At 40.9% G+C, this 17,857-nt stretch overlaps 1 protein-coding gene and 1 non-coding gene across 5 annotated transcripts in view; both read right to left on the bottom strand.

Annotated features, from left to right (window-relative positions):
• Positions 1-17,857, bottom strand: part of EML6 (EMAP like 6) — a 254,910-nt gene that overhangs the window by 117,787 nt on the left and 119,266 nt on the right. For all 4 annotated transcript variants that reach the window (XM_003908660.5, XM_017947530.3, XM_031655162.1 and 1 more), the window contains exons 8-10: positions 9,783-9,984; positions 5,832-5,969; positions 3,634-3,890 (exon numbers count right to left, since the gene is read on the bottom strand). In XM_003908660.5, the coding sequence (XP_003908709.5) occupies positions 3,634-3,890; positions 5,832-5,969; positions 9,783-9,984 (597 nt within the window). The remainder of the gene's footprint in view (positions 1-3,633; positions 3,891-5,831; positions 5,970-9,782; positions 9,985-17,857) is intronic.
• LOC116270411 lies at positions 3,502-3,563 on the bottom strand. Its single transcript, XR_004178449.1, has one exon. It is a non-coding gene; the product is annotated as a U7 small nuclear RNA (small nuclear RNA).

Raw genomic sequence — 17,857 nt, 5'->3', positions numbered from 1 at the left:
TTTAAAGAAAGCCCATACTCAAAACTCAGACATAAACAGAAAATGATGAAACATTCAGGTGATGCATCCCTAAATATCCTGACCTGATCGCTACACATTCTATGCATGTCACAATATTTCACATGTACCCATAATATACGAATGTATGAAAAAATTTAAAAAGAAAGTGATTATCATACTAAATGTAATGTCTCAAGCTACTAACAATTACTTAATTACCTAGATACAGATGGTATTATGCTTTGTATTATTAATGAAAAGACTTTTATCATGTATGATCATGTTTAGTCACCAATGCTTTGCCAGGTTTTAAAAACTTAGCCAAAGTTCATCCTGAGCTTCTATTTTTCATAATTTAAGGATGCTCAGAAGTGATGTTTTAAAAATTCAGGCTCAGTAGATTAATGAAAAAAATTAGTGAATATTATTTAAATTTATAAGTACTAGACACTGAAAATCTACAAGATTATGATGAAATAAAATGTAATTCACTGGGGAAAATAATCCTAACCATTGTGCTGGGTATATTCCCAAATGTGGACGGCCCAGTACCCAGTTCTCACCATAGCAGGTCAGGGATGTTCCCCAGAGAGCACGCAAAGGAGGAAACAAACATACATTTGGGAAAGTGTCTAGCCACACACAATTTAAAAACTCAAAATCAAAACAATTAAGCTCTCAAAATTTCTCTCTCAAAATAAATATTTTCAAAATAAAGAATCAGTGAGAACAAATGCCCTTATATAACACTGGTGTATTATCAAACTGGCACCTTAAAATTCTGGACTGTAACACAGCATTACATAAAACTTCATTAGAGAGACAACAAAATAAAAATGTTTGTAGTTGGAACACAGTCTTTGACCTAGTGTTCTTGCCTTGGAGAATACAGTCCTAGGAAGTAACTCAGGAGAGGAAATTCCACCAGTACAAAAGCATTTGGAATTCCAACAACTGGACCAACAAAGAAACTAGAAATAAGCTTAAATACCCAAAAATAGGAGAGTGATGAAGTAAATTATGATACCACCCCTGAACAGGATGGTATTTTGTTACTGCAAATGATAAACACGTGTTTAATATTTTTTCACATACAAAAAATATATAAAAAAGTAATATCAAGCAAAGAAAAACAAAGAAATACATACCTCAGCAACGGTGCCCTGAAGAATTTGATAAGGCAGAGTCTTATTTATGACATTTATTTTGGTATTATACAAACTAAATGTTAAAAAATGAATATTATGTAAGTCAGATGAATCTCCTATAAAAGTTATGGTGGGGCCACAAAAATAGCATTTAAAAAATCCCAGTGGGCACATTTCACCAAATAACCACTAAGAGATTCCAATTATGAAGAACACAGATCTGGACTAAAACAATCAAAGTAAATAAGGACTATGATCCTCAGATCTTTGAAGACTTAAATCTTGAAATGTTGTGTTGGAGTTCTAAGCTGATCTCAGAGTTTCTAATTCTCCCAGGGCCATTCCTTGTAAAGTTTCAATAGACTGTTCTTTTCTATTCTGGCAGAAACCAGTTTTCCTAATGATAATGTAGCCGACTATCCCTGGGTATCTGTGTTACGATGGGAGTATTATTGCCTGACAAGCTGAAACCCATGGATGATACCTCCAGTTCATTTTCATTCATTTCCAACCCTGCTGCAGAACTGTGCGTTCAAGGCACTGACAGAAGCATTATGATTATTTTACATTATCACCATTTATTCAACTTTTTAGGTACATATTAATGAACAATGAAATGGGCAAAGAACAGGAAGAAAGAAGAAATAATAGATAAAGCAAAAGACTTGGTTAATGAACTAAACAGGTCGCGAACATCCAAATACTTGAAAGTTGGTTCTACAGTTGTTTCAGATTTTCTCTATTTTAAAAATTTATGAAATACTTAAAGCATACAGAAAATTATACAGACTACTATAGTGTACAAGTGTTGTACCACACAGCTTCAAAACATCTTAACATTACGTCTTTATCACAGTAGAATTTTAAAGAAAATGTTTCTGTAATCCCAGCACTTTGGGAGGCCGAGACGGGTGGATCACAATGTCAGGAGATTGAGACCATCCTGGCTAACACGATGAAACCCCGTCTCTACTAAAAAATACAAAAAATTAGCCGGGCATGGTGGCGGGTGCCTGTAGTCCCAGCTACTCGGGAGGCTGAGGCAGCAGAATGGTGTGAACCCAAGAGGCAGAGCTTGCAGTGAGCTGAGATCCGGCCACTGCGCTCCAGCCTGGGTGACAGAGTGAGACTCCGTCTCAAAAAAAAAAAAAAAAAAGAAAGAAAGAAAATGTTTCAGAGTTAAAATTCATGGGCTGTTTTTCTAAATTTATTTATTTATTTTTATTTATTATTTATTTATTTATTTATTTATTTATTTAGAGATGGAGTCTCGCTCCGTTGCCCAGGCTGGAGTGCAGTGGTGCGATCTCAGCTCGCTGCAACCTCTGCTTCCCGGATTCAAGCAATTCTGCTGCCTTAGCCTCCCAAGTAGCTGGAATTACAGGTGCTCGCCATCATGCCTGGCTAATTTTCTTATATTTTTAGCAGAGATGGGGCTTCACCATGTTGGCCAGGTTAGTTTCGAAGTCCTGACCTCAAGTGATTCACCCACCACAGCCTCCAAAAGTGCTAGGATCACAGGCATGAGCCACCATGCCGGGCCCCACTGGGTTATTCTTTCCAAGATCATCTCTGCTTCTCAGGGTAACCAACACCCTGAATGAGGTGTCTGTCATTCCCACGCATTGTTAAAACATTTACTACGTATGTCTATGGTCATTAACAACACAGAATTTTTTCATGTGCTAAAAGTTTATATAAATGACCATACATTCTATATATCATTCTACAACTTTCTTTTGTCTGCTCAGCATATTTTTGAGATATATCCATACTGATTCAAGTAGTTCTAGTTTAATTTTTTCAAGTTCTTTGAAGTATTCCATTATGTGACTACACCACATTTAACTTAACTCTCCTCATGCTGATCAACATTTAGGCATTGTGTCTCATTTTTGGCTATTACAAACACTGCTAGAACAAACATCCTTGTGCACATGCCTTGGTGCATGCTCTCACCAGCAGTATACGTGGTTTCATTTCCCCTCTTCTTGCCATCAGACTTTTGCCAATCTAAATAGTGTAAAATGGTACTTTACTGTTGTTTTAATTATCATTTCCCTGATTCCTAGTTGTTTATTGGTTATTTGAGATTTGCCTATTTTTCTAGTTTTTTTTTCCCCTTGCCCTTATCCTTAGGCATTCTTTGTATATTCTAGATATATATCTTTTGTCCATTATAATAATGGCAAGAATTTATGCCTAGTCTATGCCTTGTCTTTAAATTTCATTCATGGTCTCCCTTATTGTGCACTAATTTTTAGTTTAACATGTTCTAACTCATCAACCTTTCCCTTTGAGTGTTTGTGATTTGTGATCTTGTGACAGAAAACATTCCTTGCCCTGAGGTGGGGGGGACTTTCCAGCAAAAACCAGAAAACCTGCTTTACAAATTCGAAAACAGCCATGACACTTGTCCTGTATTTCCTTCACCTGGTTCAAAATTTTGTTTTTCAGAAACATCCAAGGCCCCTACATGACTTACATGGCATTTTGTAGAACAATCGTTCTCCTGCACCATCATTAGTTTGTAAGTATTTACTATCCAAGGACCAGTCAATGTGCGTGATGAAACTAAGGGACTTGCTGCATTCTCCAATTTTCTTATACCTCTGGGCAACAGCATAGACATCTACTGGGCCATCATTGGATCCCACTGCAAGGTAAGAACCATCTGGAGAAAATTTCATTTCATGAATTACTTCTTTTCGATCTTTGATGTGAACTACTTCTGTCATATCTCTGTAAGAATAAAAAGCAAAATGATAAGCAGCAAATCCACAAGCAGAAAATCCAAGTTTTAAAATATATGTGTCAGAAAAAGAAGTGTGTTGAAAGAGAACCAAATCTGCAGGAATTAAAGGATTAACTTTTGAGGAAATGTATAAAATGGTATTATTTAAGATTTATGGCATTTTAGGAAATAGGAAAATAACAAACGGTTTAAATGATATTTTGGGCTTCCAAAGTAAAAACAAAAAATTTAATAAAGTGCATATTTGTGATGAAGAGAGGTTGATTAATGGGTACAAACCACAGTTTGACAGAAGAAGTAAGATCTAGCATTTGATAGATCAGTGGAGTAATTATAGGTTATAAATAATCTATCATATATTTCCAAATTGGAGAAAATAATTCAAATGTCTCTAGCATAAAAAAAAAATATTTAAAGGGATGGATAGCCCAATTACATTGATCTGATCTTCACAAACTATATGAATGTATGCAATTACATGTACCCTGAAAATATGTGTATTATGTATCAATTTTTAAAGTTTATAAAAGAAATGCATATTTGCTTTCATGTTTAACTACATATTATTTTTCCCTAAAATTTTTGTTTCAAAAGTTGGGGTTTGTCAAATCGTTTTAAAAATACGCCATGGAGAAACGTAGAATATATCAAGGTTAACATAAACAAATCATCTTTTTTATACTTTAAGAAACTAGTGACTGTTAAGCTTGATACTTGTCACAAAAAGAGCAAGTCAAAAAAGCAGCTGAAGAAAATTACCTTTTTAAATGTTAAATCGTGATGTAATCATTTAAAACATTTCAGTCATGAATACAGTGAGTCAATGGAATATTTTGTTTTGTTTCTGACCAGATTCTTTTAAGAATTTCTGCTCACATTTGAAAGCTCACTGGGGTTGTTTTTTTCCTACAACTGTGAGACAGGATTATGACGACTAGCAGGTCCCCTGAGCCAGTAAAGATGGCTTCATCAACTCCAAAAAAACTGAATGCATAAAGAATTCCAAATAACCATTCTACATAACAGTCCCTCATACCTGCTATCATTTATTAATAGCATTACAGTGTACTATAATGTCATAAAATAAGTGCCTGGAAATATGTGTGTGTTTGCGTTAGGAGGCTTGAGAAGTCCATCAAAAAAGAAATCTGGTAGTGAGAATGTAGTATAATAAACTGTGCTAAGACCATTCTCCAATCAAAGCTATGGAGAATTCTCTGTGCAAAGTGGGCAATATTTAATTTACAGCTGTATTTCTTTTCTGTAATTACAAAGCATGCGAGTCCAGAGAACAACAAATGCATTCAGAGGAATTACAAGGGTGGGTCTTAATTTTCTCCAGTAAAAATTATATAGGATGTTAGTAAATAGGAAATACTCCATTTTAATATCAATTACGGGTAGAAGAAATCTTTTACTAAAGCTCACCTCTAAACATCTGGTGCTGCTGGATGCTGCTTTACTCTTTCTTCCTCTTTTCTTGGCTTACTACAAAGCCCACAGTCTTTTATCTGAAACCCTTGGAATTAGATGTGCTTGGGAATTCATTATTCATTAGATTTTAGAAAGATTCATATACAATATATCATGTAACATCCCCACTGGGGGCTGGGGCAGCAATCTGTATTAAACACAGTAATTTTGCAGCAAGTCACATGATGCATGATTATTCCTACTAAGAGAGTACTAGATTGTAAGCAACCTCACATCAGTTTGCTGGGTTAGACTATGCTGCCAAATTATCAAATAATTTTGTATTTTCAGAGTGTTAGGACTTTGGAATTACAGACAGGGAATCATAGATCTACAGTATTCCTACTTGAATGGGTAAATGGATTTTTCCTAAGGTCCTGGCATGTATTAACCAGGAAAATTGTAACATTTAACACAAGAGCATTTCTAAATACCATTTCAACATCAGTACGTGCCTGACTCGGAGAACAATGAAAGAGCCGTCCTTCATGCCCAGGGCCAGCTGAGATCCGTCGGGGCTGAAAGCTACACTGCGAACCGCCTCCTCCATGTTACAGCGGGCGATCAAGGCATGATCGGCCAGGCTCCACAGCCTAGGCACAAGAACGAAGTCAAAACAAAACAAAACCAACTTCCCATGGTCATCGGCCAGCCCAAGGCAAGAAGGCCTGCTCACCACACCAACAGAAACAAGAAAAGACAAGAACTTCACACCACAGCCCTTCATCATGGCCTGTCAGAGAGTCTGGAAAGGTGTTTTAGTGCATCTTTGGGTCATTTTCATTATTTGAAGGAAACCAACACAAATTATAAAATGAGATAACATTTCCAAAGATTTTGAGATTCACAGAACAACAACAACAAAAAAATTAAAGCTGGGCATGATGGCTCATGCCTGTAATCCCAGCACTTTGAGAGGCCATGGCAGGAGGATCACTTAAGCCCAGGAGTTCAAGACTAGTCTGGGCAATATAATGAGACACAGACTCTACAAAAAATGCAAAAATTAACTGAATGTGGTGGTGCATGCCTGCAGTCCCAGGTACTTGGGGGGCACAAGCAGGAGGATCACTTGAGTCCAGAAGTTCAAGGCTGATCCTGCCACTGCACTCCAGCATGGGTGACGTACAAGGCCCTGTCTCCCCCCACCAAAAAAAAATTAAATATTACTTCATACAAAATATTACTTTCACTTCAGAAATTAAAAGTTGTCCTTTATGTATACCAAGGGTTGTTCATCACACACACATGTTAAAAAGTACTTATAGGATAAGATGCCATTATTATTAGCTTTTTAAAAAGTACGCGCCAAACACAGTGGTTCATGCCTATAATCCCAGGACTTTGGGAGGCCATGGCAGGAAAGATCACTTGAGCTCAGGAGTTCGAGACCAGCCTGAGCAACGTGGTGAGACTCCAGCTCTACAAAAAATTTAAAAAATAGCTGGGTGTAGTGAGGCATGCCTGTAATCCCAGCAACTTGGGAGGCTGAGGTGGGAAAATAGCTTGAGCCTAGGAGTTCGAGGTTGCAGTGAGCTATGATGACACTACTACACTCCAGCCTGGGAAATAAAAGCAAGGCCCTGCCTTAAAAAAAAAATCATATATCAATATATATCTCTCTCAATATAAATATATATCAACATAAATATATATCTCTCAATATAAATATATATCTACATATCAGTATACATAATCAATGTAACTATACATGTATATAAATATATAGAAGTGCTTTCCGGTAACAGTTATTTCAGCACACACAGATTGAAATATATGTTGCATTTGTTGGCCTTCCTAGGAAGAAAATGTGTCCGAGATGAAGAAGAGCGAATGATATCCCCGCTGTTGCTCCTCACAAGCTCCCTGGGCGCCCAAGTGAATGGGTCCACTTTTATGGGGGTGGACACTTCACAGGACTCCTGGCCAGTGAGCACAGTCACTGCTGGAGAAGTGGCAAACAAGGGGCAAGTGCAGCTCAAACACAGCTTTCAGCATGCGTTCCCATCTCCACAACACCTAAATCCAGGCACCCCAAAGTGAGTGAACCCGAATGAAACATCTGAAGATACAAATAAGGCTTTACATGTTGGTTGCAATTGTGGTATCTGACTTCCATCAATTAGTGCTTTTCTAAGGATAGTCTTCTCTTAACACAAACTAGTGTCTGGCTGACTGAGCTCTGCAACAGATAGACAAGAATAAGTCACACGCAGCACGGTTTCTCTCAAAGCATTCCGCCATCAGAAGGGATGGGGCACATCCCTTATGATGCTGAGCTGCACAGTAAATAGCTTACTAGTCCTTAGGCAGCCTGTACTGTGCAGCCTTGAGCTGAGTACTTTTTTTTTTTTTTTTCTTTTTTTTTTTTGAGACGGAGTCTCGGTCTGTCGCCCAGGCTGGAGTGCAGTGGCGGGATCTCGGCTCACTGCAAGCTCCGCTTCCCAGGTTCATGCCATTCTCCCGCCTCAGCCTCCTGAGTAGCTGGGACTACAGGCGCCCACCACCACGCCCAGCAAATTTTTCTGTATTTTTAGTAGAGATGGGGTTTCACCGTGTTAGCGAGGATGGTCTCGATCTCCTGACTTCGTGATCCGCCCGCCTCGGCCTTCCAAAGTGCTGGGATTACAGGCGTGAGCCACTGCACCCAGCCACGTTCTTTTGTTTCTTTTTTTGAGACATAGTCTCGCTCTGTTGTCCAGACTGGAGTGCAGTGGCTCGATCTCGGCTCACCACAAGCTCCGCCTCCCGGGTTCACGCCGTTCTCCTGCCTCAGCCTCCCAAGTAGCTGGGACTACAGGCGCTCACCACCACACCCGGCTAATTTTTTTTTTTTTGAGTATTTTTAGTAGAGACGGGGTTTCACCTCGTGATCTGCCCGCCTTGGCTTCCCAAAGTGCTGGGATTACAGGCGTGAGCTACCCTGACCTGCCCAAGCTGAGTAGGTTCTCAATACCTCATCCATTATGCATGATCTCATGCTGTTTCAACCTTGTACTATTTTAAGCAATGTAACCCTTGCTTTACTAGTAAAGAAACCATCACTCCTCAGTAAATGGTACTATCCTTCTAAAGTCACTATGCTCATCTTTCTCCAGAAATTATGACTTTCAGCCTTCCTAAATTTTAATACTTTGTATAAAAATGCATTACACATTCTAGTCAAATTAATGGCTAAAGAGAATAAGATTCTGGCAGTCAGGGCTCCTCAGGGATATTTGCAATTCTGAGACTCAACAATTGCTAAAATATAAAAGTGAAGGACTTCCTTGAAATCACTTCTTTCTGGATGGGTATGAATGAGTTTCACAGGTGTCTGAATAAGTGGGAAAACTCAAGACTAAGAGAAAGAGAAAAACAGAAAAGGAGGAAGTGAGTAAAGTGAAGTATAAACCAAATAACCGTTTATGCCACACAAGGAGACAACAATAGTTGTTTTAGCTGTTCTCACTGATTTTTAGATCAATGAGGTTTTCATGCTTGGTAGAGATGGAAAAAATAGAATGAATGACTACACTAACTATTTTAATTAGACTCATAAACATACAAAATAAGGGAGGTGGGAAGTAGTGAGCTTTAGTCCAGTTTACATTGTTCTATTTGAGCCATTAAAACCCAGAGGCAGTAGCCATTCAATCGATTGATCAGTCTGTTCCTCTCATACTCTCCCTCTTTCTGGCCTGTTTGTCGTTGAGCATATCTAAAGCTCAGCATTAAGTAATAAAATACTGAAATTGGGGTAATATTCTACATCTCAAACCTTTAAGTTGTATGTTCATTCCTTTAATAGGTACAAAAATACTGGAATCGTAAGTCATTGTGCTCATTTTAGCCAGTGCGCTCTCAAAAGAATAAAATGATCCGCAGCAAGAAAGCTGGAGGCTCTGAGTAAACTATTTTCTGAGGCCCCATGATTCTTTGACGTGATGATGTGGTTCAAAATTTCATCTGAGACTTTAAAAAAAAATAATAGTTTACTCATGCGCTAAAGACAATTTTGAGAATCAGAATTTAAGTTCTAATGATGATGAATGAGAGAGTCTCTAACCAAATAGTAAAATCTCCATGCAGCCCCTGCAGAAGACCAAAGGCACGAGGGGACAATATGGTTTCATCACAGATGAGTGTGCTTAGCTCGTAAATCTTCAAATAGAAAGAACTGGAAGCCAGCCTCACCAGTATTCAAGTATTTTTCACTTCTAAAAATCATTTCCATGGTTTAAGATGCAGCCAAGAAAGACAACAGCAGCAGCAAAATGCCAAAAACCCACTTGTTGGGCTAAAGGTCTTAACGTTTCATTTGGAAACTGTGTGGTTCTATTCTGCACTTTATCCTTCTATTAATAAGCAAATTTGGGAAAATAAATCCATCTCAAGTCAGAGAGGTGACAGCAGTGGGGCCTCACCTGACAGAGCGGTCATCGCTGCCTGTCACAGCCAGAGGTTTCTTGGGGTGCAGGGCCAGAGCCCAGAGCTCACCCTCGCAGTGGCCCTGCAGGATCAACATCGGCTTGTCTCGCTCTCGCACAATCACTTCAAATATCTCACTGTCCTGGGTCCCTGCTAGAAGGCGGTCTGCTTTCCAGCACACGCTCCGGATAGAGAGGCCTGACAAAAATAAGTAAAACAGAAGCAAATCTTCACGCTATTCATACACACACAAAACCTAAAGTAAATGCCCTTTAACCAAGATAGCATCAAATGTGACACATCTTAAGGACTCCTGGAGGCAGAGAATCAACGCTGCCACCATTCTGTGTTATTTTATTATTATTTTTGAGATGGAGTCTTGCTGTCACCCAGACTGTAGTGCAGTGGCGTGATCTCCGCTCACCACAGCCTCCGCCTCCCAGGTTCATGCCATTCTCCTACCTCAGCCTCCCGAGTAGCGGGGACTACAGGTGCTCACCACCACGCCCAGCTAATTTTTGTATTTTTAGTGGAGATGGGGTTTCACCGTGTTAGCCAGGATGGTCTCGATCTCCTGACCTCATGATCTACCTGCCTCGGCCTCCCAAAGTGCTGGGATTACAGGCATCAGCCATCACGTCTGGCCCATTCTGTGTTATTTTCTTACAAGTGTTGGATGTTTCCTCCACCCCTTGTGATCTAGTCTGTGAAAGAGCGGCTGCTTTTCCTAGACTTAGGATACCTATGTGTTTCTACAGCAGGATTGTTTTTATTTTTTAGAGACAGGGTCTCACTCTGTTGCCCAGGCTGGAGTATGGTAGCACAATAGCTCACTGAAGCCTCAACTTCCTAGGCTCAAAGTGATCCTCCTGCCTCACCCTCCCAAGTAGCTGGGACTACAGCTGTGCAACACCATGCCTAGGCTAATTTTCTTCTTTTTTGTAGAGATGAGGTCTTGCTATGTGTTGCCCAGGCTGGTCTTCAACAGTAGAATATATTTTAAATACTATATCTTAAAGTAAGTATAAGATGATAAATTGGTCTTTATGAAAACCTAACCTTCAGAATAATGTCCTTCTGATTTGCTATGAAAGATGAATCAGTTCAACCTTTAGGAATAACACTGTGTTAAAATTATATGTAGGTGATACTACAGAACAGATGATTATCATATTAAACAAGTTTAATACATATTTGATAAGAATCTAGATATATCCTATGGAATAAACAGATGCATCATGTCTCAGAAATATGCAAATGAAACTCCAATTTCAGTCTCAAAATACCATCAAACATTTATCAATGAAAATACTATTCTTCACCGACTTAATTTATGGAATCTTCTCCAAAAGCCTCTTCTCCAAAAGCATAGTACTCCTTTAAAGTCCACACTTCCATCTCAGTAGTACTATTTCATCCTCCCTAGGCAGGTCCTCACTTGCCTGGTCTCAATCTCTTGGATTTTTTTGCAATCTGTTCCGTTCCTTACCGGGTTTGTTGTTTGTTTAGGCAGCGAATTTTCTAATCCGAATTAGAAATACCAAAGCAGTACCACTTTCCTAACTACTTTAAAACAAGGCCAGGATGTGATGGGCTCCATGCTGCCTCCCCAGCAGGCACTGTGTCTCTGGGATAGAAAGTACCAGAAGCTCGAGGACCCAGGCTCTACTCCTGCTCTAGGCCCAGCTGGCTAGACACAGGAATGTTCCCTCCTTGCTGGGGACCAGTTTTTCTCCCCTTAAGATGTAGACTATAATTATGGTGACTATGTAACCTGTCATTCCAATTAGAATGCCTTTAAGAGACTCTAAAACTAAATTTACACAATATTTTAAAGTATTTGACTAAGGAATAGCTTTCCTATGTTGAAAGACCTACTAAATAGTTCTATCAAAATATTTTCAATTATAAAAGTCTAAAAACTGTTTACTGCAAAATTAAAAATCTGGGGCAGAGAGATGAATAGGCAGAGTGATGAACAGGCAGAGTATGAAGGATTTTTAGGGCAGGGAAACTATCCTGTGGGATACTATAATGGTAGAGACATGTCATTACACATTTGTCAAAACCCACAGAACGTACACCACCAAGAGCGAACTCTAACGTGAACTACGGCCTCTGGGTGATAATGACATGTCAAGGTAGATTCACCCCCTGGAACAAATATACCACTCTGGTGGGGGACACTGATACTGAGGGAAGCTATGTATGTGTGTTGTGGGTAGGAAGGGGTATATGGTAAGTCTCTATACATTCTCAATTTTGTTCTGAACCTAAACTGCCCTAAAAAACAAAGTCTATTGAAAAAAAAAATGGCCAGGCATGGTGGTTCATGCCTGTAATCCCAACACTTTGGGAGGCTGAGGCAGGCAGATCGCTTGAGGCCAGAAGCTTGAGACCAGCCTGGCCAACATGGTGAAACCTCGTCTCTACTAAAAATAGAAAAATTAGCTGGACATGGTGGCATGCACCTGTATTCGCAGCTACCCAGGTGGCTGAGGCACGAGAATGGCATGAGTCTGGGAGGAGGAGGTTGCAGTGACCTAAGATTGCGCCATTGTACTCCAGCCTGGGCAGCAGAGCAAGATTGTCTTTAAAAAAAAAACAAACAAACAAAAAAAAACACCCAAGACAAATACTAAGCCAGTTGGGATGCTGGGACAACAGAAAGGGTAATTTGGGGTATATGGACACCCTAACTATAATCTTCATCTTAATCACCTCACTGTGGTCTTGAGAGGATCCAATGAGATAATGCATTTATTAAGAGAAAGTAGTTTTTCAAGGCATAAGGCTTTCAACAAATACATGAGATAACTGTCCTTACTCCTTGCTCTGAATTCACTGCTACAGGTCTTGAAATGGCGGGAGAAAGCACACAGGCAGATGCATTATTCCCGCCGGGAGGAGTACAGACACCTTGGCAACACTAGTTCAGGATCAGTTACTTGAAATCCTCCACTGCAAACATCAGGATGGGCTTTCAAGGATGGGAAGGGCAGATGTATGGTAAAAGCAGTCAGGATGTCATTGCAAGCTGACAGGGCATGCAGCTCAGCTGCAGAGAACCACACGGCCTTGCTCCCACAATCCTGTTGCCACTGGCTCCCCTCTTTGTCCTGATCTCTTTCCTACCCTTTTTGGGGTTTCATTACCACTCATGAGTCAACATATTCCCGTTTCCTCCCTGGTGTTTTTCTCAGTTCCTGCAGGGGATTGGCAGGAGGGGCTGAATTAGTTGTCTCCCCAGCAGGCTTTGCATCATCTAGTTTTATTACACAAAGGGTTTAATGCTTTGCTCTTCGCCATCATCAGGAAAGGAGAGTCGGTGGTATTTCAACATTAGCAAAAAACAATCTACTTTTACTGTATTTATTGTCTGCTTCCTCTCAGTAGAATAGAAAGGTCTGTGAAGAGAGTTTTATCAGTTTTATTTACTGCTATATCCTCAGTATCTGGGCACAGTGACTGTCACGTTGTAGACACTCAATAAAGAATTACTGAGCAAATGAAATAAAACATCAGAATCAAACATTTGAGTCCTTGGAGATGCCAAGAAATAAAAGATACTACCCCTGTTACTCAGTAAGAACATTCAAAGAAGGGATATATTCATTCCTTTATTCCAGAAATTTTCATTCAGCACTACTCTGTGCCTGACACTGGAGCTTAACAGTGAACAAGACAGGCTCCTGCCCTAATGAAGATTACATTTTAAAAAGGGCCAGACATATGTAAGCAGATATCCATGCATCAAAAACCAACTAAAGTGATGCAAATGTATATGTGTACCTATATACACATACACCGTATACACACATAGACATATACATTACATCTAAGTGATATGTTATATATTTTAACTGTCATTAAATATTCAGATCATAGCCCTTTTATAATGCCATTGATTGTTTTAAAGACAATGGCCCTTTTCCAGGCAGGCCTGGAATCCATGGATTCACTGTAAGCATGAACACACCCATTCTCCCAAGGTCTCCAACAGCATGTCTGGTCTCTCAAGGCCAAATGACTTGAATTCCTCCCTAGGACCCGGAGCTATATTTGGTCAAGCATACATTTATGCTTTATTACAGAAAGGGTTTAATGCTGTACTCTTCAGCATTATCAGGAAGGAAAGAGTTAATGATATTCCAACATGAGCAAAAACTAAATAAACTACTTTTTTACTGTATTTATTGTCCTGCTATTTTTTAACCTTATTTGGGGGAACAAATTCATCAAGGAAAAAAGATTATTATACCCACCCATGACCTGGAATTAAATATTGACATTCAGTATATATCTATATATCCTTTCTTTAAAACAAGTTTAAGAGGCTCAGAAACAAAGACGAACCTTCCAACTCAGTCCAGACTAATGAACCAGTCAAGTCACACGGCACTCAGTGTTTTTCAGACCACATCCAGGGAGCTCTTGCATTCCTCAGAGGAGTGCCAGGGTCCTGGCAAGGAGAGAGCCAGGAAATGGGACAGCAAGAGGCGGGAGTCTGAGGATCCCACTGCTGTATTTCCCTCGGCACCTCACCATCTCCGATTTCATTTGAAAAAGGGTTCATTTGAAAAAGGGTTCCACTGAACTAACCAACGTAAGGGCGAAGCTTAGCAAGGATTATTTCTGGCTACATATGGGTGGAAGGGAAGAGAACCAGAGAAGGAGTTGCTACATTTTCATTGCTTGCAATATCAACTTTATGAGCTGTGAACATTTTCTCTCAGAAAGCAACTGGGTCTCTCCATAAGTATTCAGTTCTTTAAACACATCAATTGTCTTTTGTCACATCAGACAAGTCAACCTCACGGGATATGTCCACCAGGCGATAGGTACAATACCAGGTCACTCTCATTCCTAAGATAACCATTTTAAAAAGGAAGACATCGGTGGGTCAAAAGCCATATTCATGTTTCCTAATAACATCCCATTTCCATCCTTTTTAAACCTAATTGTTCTTCCACATGCAAGAGTGGTAAAGAGAACCACACAGTCTCTTCTGGGAACCTTCTGGTGAGACCTTGGTGAATGGCACAAAGTTCTGGCATTAATTCAATTCTCCTGTCTATCCAGGCTTAGTTTTTTACTTCTGACACAAACCCAGAGAACAGAAAGGTAATCATGATGTCCCAGTTGGGCTGGCCAAGGCAACGAAGCTGTCTTATACTCCTTTACATTCTGCTCTGGGAGTCAGAGAAACATAAGCTAGTATTTGGAATATGGTTACAAACCCAACAGTAGTTAAGAGAAACAGGAGAAACCATCCTAATCATTTAAAACCACAGAAGTTCTCTTTTCTGGAGAAATATACATCATTGTTACTTTTGACGGTATGAACTGAAGGCGTTTTACCACACAGATGAGGTGTCCACATTTGGACACCATGCCCTGTGCCACTTGTGATGAGAAACGTGGAACTTGGGCCTGTGCTTGGTACAGAGAGCCAGCAGATGGCAGTAGAGAGCAAACCACCCATCTAAACCAAAAAATCCTTTAATGCCAAGACCAAATTCTTACCAGTCGGTGGCCCTGATTTTATATTCAGACCAGAGAATACAGACAGCATCCTTTCAAACCCCTCTGCTGTAGTCCTGAAGCTTGGCCATGGGGAGCTCTAGTCTGTATCAAATCAGACCTCATTACTAAGGGACATTGCTTATTTTCTACCACGAGTTTATTTTCAACAGTTAAAGATATGAACTGGATTTATATACCAGCCCTTCCCAGCTGTGTGACATGGTAAGATATTTAGTCATTCATATTGTTAGTTCCTCCATCTGTAAAGTGGAGATATTAGCACTCACACTTCATAGCATTGTGAGAACTCAATGCAACAACACTTGAGCCAGTGTCTGGCACTGAGGAATGAATCAATATGTTATGCTATTATTTTAACCCACAGGGTTTTGTGCCAGGATCTTTTTATTAAGTTTACATCTCAGCACAGAACAACTTGCTGTACACGTGCGGTCGGTCACATCCGAGCCCTGTAAGGTGGCAGTGCCAGGAACTATGAAGTGCCCCATGGACCTTTCCTAGAGTCTTACTCTGCCTTATGTTACAACTTAGTTTTTGTCATTTGCTATTATAATTTTGATCTGCTGCCACTGCAGACTCGCAGAGGAAAAGGCTATGTTCCAGTACACAAAGAGAACAAATCATTTGGGGAAGAAAATGGCCTTTTCTCCCAATTATTTGGTCCAAAAGGGGAAAACTGAAAGCAGGGAGAGACTAGTACTTAATAGTGTTCTTAAAACCCGTGTTCAAGGCCTGATATGGTAAAGGGCCAGGCACAGTTGTTCCCAACCCTCGGTGTACACCAGAATCCACAGAGAGAGCATTTAAAAGATACAGATGCTTGCGCCCCTCCCAGATATTCCTCCCAGTTGGTCTGGAGCAGACCAAGACTTCATTACTTTTAATTCCCCAGGGCTGAGAACCACCGCCTGCTCAAGCCGTTCTCCAGCTAGTATGTTCTCGCATGTCAGACTGTTGAAAATTCAGAGTGCCCCGCAGGTCCCCAGCTGATTCTAACGCAGTGGTTCTTCAGTCACATGCTGACAAACTCTACCCCACTGGATGGGAAAGCCCAAGGACGATGAGCAAATGATGACGAAGACAGTGTCATCTCCAAGAAGTTGACTTTAACAAGCAAGCCCTGCAGGTGGGCAGTAAGGATCCTCACCAACATAACCGAGCCCTGTGCCCGTGAATGCTTGTGCATGCTTAGAAGGAGGTGGTATCATTAACCCCATGGACATCGCCGGGCCCTCGATGGGGCTAGTAAATACATGCTGAACTGATGAGGAAATGACAGTATAGAAAGTTTGTGTTACTTGCCTCAAGTCACAGAGCAAGCAAGCAACAGGGGAAAAAAAAATGAGGATTCAGGCAGTACAAGTGTGGCATTAATACCCTTCCCCACAAAGTTATTTCCTGTCTCTGTGAATGTATGCCCCGGACACAGTACTGAAGGTGAAACAAGACAAGGTTGTAGCTGTCCCCTGTAAACCTAACTTTATTAAGGATGCAAAATCAGGGAATGCCCTGAGTGCGAGAGGTAAAAGGTAGTAAGAACAAGAGAGAGAGGAACAGTAATTTCACCCAGACTTAAGAGGGAGTATTGGGAGAGGATGTGGAAAAGACAGCAGAGGCCTTCAAAGCCCCCTGCCCTTGCAGCCCCTCAGGAAGGGGTGGCTGAGGCCACGTAAGGAGCCTGGGGCCTGGGCACAGGAGCTCTAGGCCTTGCAGGGGCTTCTGATGTTCTAACGGTAATGCTGAAGACAGACTTTGGAAATGTGAAAGAAATGCAGGAGGAAAGACATACATCTCCCCAGGGATTCATAAACACCGATGATTTCAGAGCCCGGTACCAAACAGAAGTGTGGGGCCCCTTGCTAAAAAATGATTAAGAATTCCAAGGAAGTGACAGCAAAGCATGCAACCAACCACAGGGCCCTCGTGAGCACAGGGCCCGTGTGACTGCCCAGATCTCAACCTGAGAAGCCTCTCTGCAGGGGACCCCCAGGGGAGTTTGAGGATTAAATAGGATCTTGTGTGTAGAGCGTGTACCACAAAAGCCACCACAGAGTGGGCATTCAGCACTGGTCCTGAGCTGGGAGAGTCGCAGGGCTGGGGCTGCAGGTCATCCTCAGTGCGGACTGCCTATGACCTGCTGCTCCTGTTCACAAAGGCTCCCTGCCTGAGAATCTCCAGCAGAATTCATAGGGAAGGTTTCTTTTTACAAAATCTCTGCTTATTTCAAAACCCACTCCATAGGATTCAAAATCCTATAGCCCCAGGAACTGTGAAAGATCCACAAAGCCCAGTGAGACATCAGAAGATGAGAACACACAGCCAAGCCCATGGCCTTCCACCCAGGGAGGGAACCCATCCAGGCTAGCTTTTACATAAGGCTGGCTCAGGAGGGGTATTTACAGAGGAATTACTACACAGCAAGCCAGGCCAGCAGCCCAGACACCATGTCACACATGGAACCTGAGCACACAACGCCACCACGTCTCCTGGCTGCCAATCTGTCTCCAGCTCCTGAGGCATAGGC

The sequence above is a fragment of the Papio anubis genome, chromosome 14, assembly GCF_008728515.1.
Source record: "Papio anubis isolate 15944 chromosome 14, Panubis1.0, whole genome shotgun sequence".
NCBI lineage: Eukaryota > Metazoa > Chordata > Mammalia > Primates > Cercopithecidae > Papio > Papio anubis.
Note: the sequence above shows the minus strand (reverse complement) of the source record. Positions and strands in the feature narration are given on the sequence as shown.